Raw genomic sequence first — 5,206 nt, forward strand, 5'->3', positions numbered from 1 at the left:
ACTTCCATATTTATCTAATAATTATTTTATATAAGATTCAAACTTAAAATCAATGGAATCATCTTTATACGATACAAATTGATTAAAACTATTTTCTTCAAGACATACAAATGCCATGCACCAAAATATACTAAACCACCACGGATCCACCTCAGACTGGGGCTGCTGGTTGTCATACTTATGGATCAATAGAGCAATGAACTGATCAAATCAATGCTATTGAGAAATCATGAAGGCGCCTACCATCACTCACATGATTTGTGAGTAATTAGAGCACTCAGTGGTATCTCAACAGGTGCAGCATGATAAATTATCCCATTGCAAATCTTAATTGAGATCTACACTCATTTACAGCAAACAAAACTTTCCATGTACATATAACTCAACTGATCACTCTCATAGAAGTTCCAATCAGCAGCCCAAATATAGCACACAAAATGCCAAGTAAAGAAAAACAAAGAAAACCGTATCTAGATTTTCTTGAGGTTGCAGAGGCATAGCCTGCAGCAACATTCGAGTTTCTAGCATTTAATCTTACCCTACTAAAACTAGACATACGTTCAAAAGCCCTATTTACCAAAGCGCTGTCAACAGAAGAAGCAGAAGCAGGAGTTGTAGGTATAGACTCCACGAAGGACCAGAGGGCGGAAGAAAACCATGAGTCTGTGCCATCGTCCTGTTTGTTGCTTCCGTTTTCATTCAATCCGGTAAAATGAGTTTCAAAATCGTTACTTTGATTCTGATGTACCAAGCCTATACATGCCAAAAAATAAATGGCTAAGCGATTAGAATAGAGTCCAATATTAATTTCATCTGATGAAGAGCTCTTGAGGTGGAACAAACTCCCCCTTTTTCACTTGGACATGAGAGTTTTTCACCATCTTGAAGATGACATGGTCTTCCATACCATTCATCTGATCAAGAGCTCCATTAGATTTTAGAAAAACGAGGATAGACGGTGTGCAAGCACAAAAACATGTGGGGTTTTGGTTTACAAAGCAAATAAATGTCGAGCAGCCATGAAAAGAAAAATGAAGTAAAATCAACGATACATTTGTATCTGTTCAAATATGGCATCACCGCAGTTCACAATAACTTCAGTACCTGCAGTTGATGATGGAACTAAGCCTTGATTTTCTTCTGCGGCATTGATTACACTGAATCCGTGTTCATGTGTCCACAGCTGAGAGTTGATCATATATTCATTATTTGATTGGGACTGCAACAGGTGATTTACCGTCCCATTTTCATTATTTACGAAGTACAAGCTTGAAATCGGGTTCATAACTTCATTTTCAAAATCATTCAAGTATTGTTGAGAAATTTGCGGAGACTCATCTACCCCAAATTCAGGAATGGACAAGGATGCATCTTGGAAAAGATCAAACTCACTAAAACCATCAACCTCCAGCTTCTCTAAGTCATCCAATGCAAGATTTTTAGTGGTTGGTTCGGGACCAATTAGATCATTCATTTCAAGAAAACCTTCAAGAAAATTCTCATCAGCTTCCGGATGATCTAGAGGATTAATATTTGAAATAGAAGTGACATCAGGTGCCTCATAGATTTGAAATTGAGTTGTGCCTGACTGTGTAAGGTCAAATCTATTCTGTACAAAAGTTTGACGGTCGCATGGTTGAAGCACTGGTAAAGACACGTCCCTCAAATGACTGGTGATTAAAGGACTATGAGCTACCTCCTGGCCAGCAATAAGGTCGACGCCATGGCCACAATCAACAGCAAGACGCTTAAGAGGGGGTAGTGGCTCCTCTTCTATTTGGTTCATGATCTCCTCAACATCATCTAGTAAGGATTGATGTTGGCAATTAACTGGACTAAGATGTTCAATAGGTGCGATTTCATTAGATTTCTTAACCAGGTTCTCCAGTTCAACAATGGATTGAACTTCAAGATTGTCCTCCTCCCAGTCTTCCTCCCGAAAAATTGCACCGTATTGCTCACCGTTTTTGGGCCCAGGCCCACTTTTCTTGTACACCTTGCATAGAGCATAGTAATCCAAAGGATTTGAAGATTTTTTAAGCTCTTCTTCATCCAAAGTATATTCATGCATCACCCAATCTGTTCGCTTTCCGCAAGGTGCACGACCTCTGTAGAAAACAAGAGTCTTCTTATTACCAACAGAACAAGATCCACAAGTGATTGCACGGTCCTTTCCAGTTGCTTTCCAATATCCATGCATCGTTGCTCTGCTGGATCTTGCTGCATTTGGGTATTTCCTGTCTCTAGGACTGAAGAAGAACCATTGCCTGTCACCAGTTTTCAATTTTGATAATCCTGCATTTAATAATGTGAAAGGAGTGTAAATAGAAGGATCAAGACATGATTATGAAAGTTTCGACAATACCAAATAAATGGCACAGATCTCAAACAAGAATAAAAAATATCAACCTCAAAAAAATGTCATGCCTGGATACACAATAATATCCCACAAGTCATTCATAATTTAACAATTTCAATCCTGTGTCAACAAGAGTTGGCAAACACAAATGACAAACCGGATAACAAACCAGACCAATACTTAAACACTGATCCAGACAGGGACGGAGCCAGAAAATAAGGTTGGGGTGGCAACAAAATTTTAAAAAAAAAAATTCAGTGAGGGCAAGAGCAAATATTAGGAGGAAGTGAAAAAAACATTATTATTTTTATATCCCTAGTAATGACATTAAAACATTGAGGGGGCGGTCTCATCCACCTGCCCCTTGGCTCCGCCACTGGATACATATATTTGTTGCCTACATGACTCGACCGCTTGTGCACATAACCAGGTAAAAAATAAGGCTGGTACAAATCACCAAAACACATAGGATTCAGACTATAAATCAAGGGTTAATTTCTTCCAAAAAAAGGTTTTGCAGCAATACCCTATCTCAAAGATGCATATTCACCACGTAAACACAAGTTATATTACCAACGCAGCTCTCATTTCAGTTTCATTTTTCCTAATAAGAGATTGAACAAATTGCTTAGCATCAAATACAAATAATCTGCCCCATCCGATTACACTGGTAAAAAATACAATTGACAGATCAAATAAACCTGAATCTCGATCAGAAAACCGGAATAAAAAATCAGACAAATGAACCATACATCGCGTTGACTTACTAACTATAATCAAAGCTATGCGAACAATGTACAGGTCTATAACATCAGAAACAATCTGGAAAACGCAATCAAATTATAAAATTAAAAAAACATCAATAAAAAAAAACAGGACAACAGACGATAAACCCACCGCACACCACCCCGGAAAAAAGAAAAAAACAATTATCAAAAGGTCAGCGCTAACACCACAAATCCAGATAAAGAAAAAAAAACATAATAAAGATCATCTAAACAGTAAAAAATAATTCTGATAGCAGCCAGGGGGAGATCCAAGAACATAATTCTTTTATAACTAAATCCAAAATTTAAAATTTTTTGGATTGGTAGCTAGTAAAAACGATGGAAATACTGAAATTACCTGGCAACTCCTCCGGATCCCACTTGTAAACATCAGTTTCTGCTATAACATCAAGACCGTATCGTTTCTTGCATATTTTCCTCTTCAGATAGAAAAGCACGAGTTCCTCATCGGTGGGGTGGAACCTGAATCCCGGAGGAAACCTTTCTCCGTTCCCAAAACAATCAGAAGATTCAGAACCCGGATTCAAATTCATCGATCGACCAACAAAAAAACCTCAAAAATGCCAAAAATTACAAGTGGGTTTTCTAGTAAATGAATGAATCGCGAAACCCTAGAAGACAAGGGGATGAATGAAGGAAAGCGATTTGGTCAAAGAAGAATACACTAGCAATGAATTGTGCGGACTCGAAATCTTGAGAAAATTTGGTTTTAATACAGTACAAGATTTAAATCCTAGAATTTTTCGGTTTAATTAGGTATTATATGAGATGGTATTACGAAACTTTATCTGTGAGAAGGGTCTAATCTATCGATATTAACAATAAAAACTAATACTCTTAGAATAAAAAATAATATTTTTTCATTGATGATCTAAATAAGAAATTCCTCTCACAAAATACGATTCGTGAGACCATCGCACAAAAGTTTTTGACTTTCAGTTTTTTTCTAATTTGTTGTTTTGATTTTTATTTTTATCAAGATTTTAAGATTAATTGTAAAAAAAAAAGATTAAATAATTTAAAAGTATACCACATTGTATGATTGATAAATGTTTGATAGGATAAGATATGTAATTTGGGTTATATTTAATCCAAGGCAAAAACTTGTATGAGACGGTCTCACGAATAGTATTTGTGAGACGGATCTCTTATTTGGGTCACCCATGAAAAAGTACTATTTTTTATGCTAAGAGTATTACTTTTTATTGTGAATATGGGTAGGGTTGACCCGTCTCACAGATTATGATCCGTGAGACGGTCTCATACGAGACTCACTCTTAATCCAATGTGTGGTGCAAATTTAAGAAGAGGGATAAAATCATGTAAAATTTATTAATTACCAAAATACCCTTACATGTTTTATTTTAATTTATTTGCTCTAAATGTTCACTTCTCCCTAAACTACCGTCTGTATCCCAAAAAATCTGAGGGGAGGAAAAAACCTTGTCCACATTGTTCTTCATTGAAGCGCGTAAGTCCAGGTCAGATCTTTCAAAGCTATGAACCGAAGATCCACCGGTAAGCATGAACATGGTCTTCTCGTTTTTTTTTACAGGTGAGGTAAGAAATTAGATCTACAAACGTGGTACGAAGCAAGAGAGAAATCAAGATCTACTTGGGAGAAAAAGTTATTGTGAGTAATTTCTGAATTTTTTATTCGAGAAATCTTTTAATTCCGATTTTCATAGAAACAAAATCGAACAAGTTTGTCGATTTGAACCTGTAGTATTTTTTTTAGGTTTATGTTGATATATTTTCTTACGATTAGAATCCTGTTATTACGAAAATAGATTTAATTTCTTGTGTCATTCAGGAAATTTAACAGATCGGCCTTACAAATGAGGAGTTTTTTTTCAACACTTTCGATTTCTACGGTACAAGGCAGCCATCGGTTCCTTAGAAGAAGAAGGAGAATGGCGTGTCCGTACGCCACTTGCAACTTTTATTTTTGGAAACAAGGGTATTTTGGTCAATATAATTTCTCAGAGCAGCAGGATAAATACTATCAACAAGGAATGCATGGATTTGTTGTCCAAGGAGAACAGTGAAGTTTGTATGC

At 36.4% G+C, this 5,206-nt stretch overlaps 1 protein-coding gene across 1 annotated transcript; it reads right to left on the reverse strand.

Annotated features, from left to right (window-relative positions):
- Positions 1-286: 286 nt before the first annotated feature.
- LOC140827556 (NAC domain-containing protein 17-like) lies at positions 287-3,840 on the reverse strand. Its single transcript, XM_073190254.1, has 3 exons — positions 3,485-3,840; positions 1,105-2,295; positions 287-753 (listed from the first exon to the last, which is right to left on the reverse strand). Exons 1-3 carry the CDS (start codon positions 3,678-3,680, stop codon positions 383-385), a joined length of 1,758 nt encoding a protein of 585 aa, XP_073046355.1. The 5' UTR covers positions 3,681-3,840; the 3' UTR covers positions 287-382.
- Between the last annotated feature and the right edge of the window lie 1,366 nt (positions 3,841-5,206).

The sequence above is a fragment of the Primulina eburnea genome, chromosome 3 (assembly GCF_022965805.1).
Source record: "Primulina eburnea isolate SZY01 chromosome 3, ASM2296580v1, whole genome shotgun sequence".
NCBI lineage: Eukaryota > Viridiplantae > Streptophyta > Magnoliopsida > Lamiales > Gesneriaceae > Primulina > Primulina eburnea.

Coding starts and splice junctions, on each gene's coding strand:
- LOC140827556 (XM_073190254.1), bottom strand. CDS start 3,680: ATGAATTTGAATCCGGGTTCTGAATCTTCTGATTGTTTTGGGAACGGA. Junction 2,296..3,484: donor GGATCCGGAGGAGTTGCCAG/GTAATTTCAGTA, acceptor TATTAAATGCAG/GATTATCAAAATTGAAAACT. Junction 754..1,104: donor AGTTCCATCATCAACTGCAG/GTACTGAAGTTA, acceptor TGGCATGTATAG/GCTTGGTACATCAGAATCAA.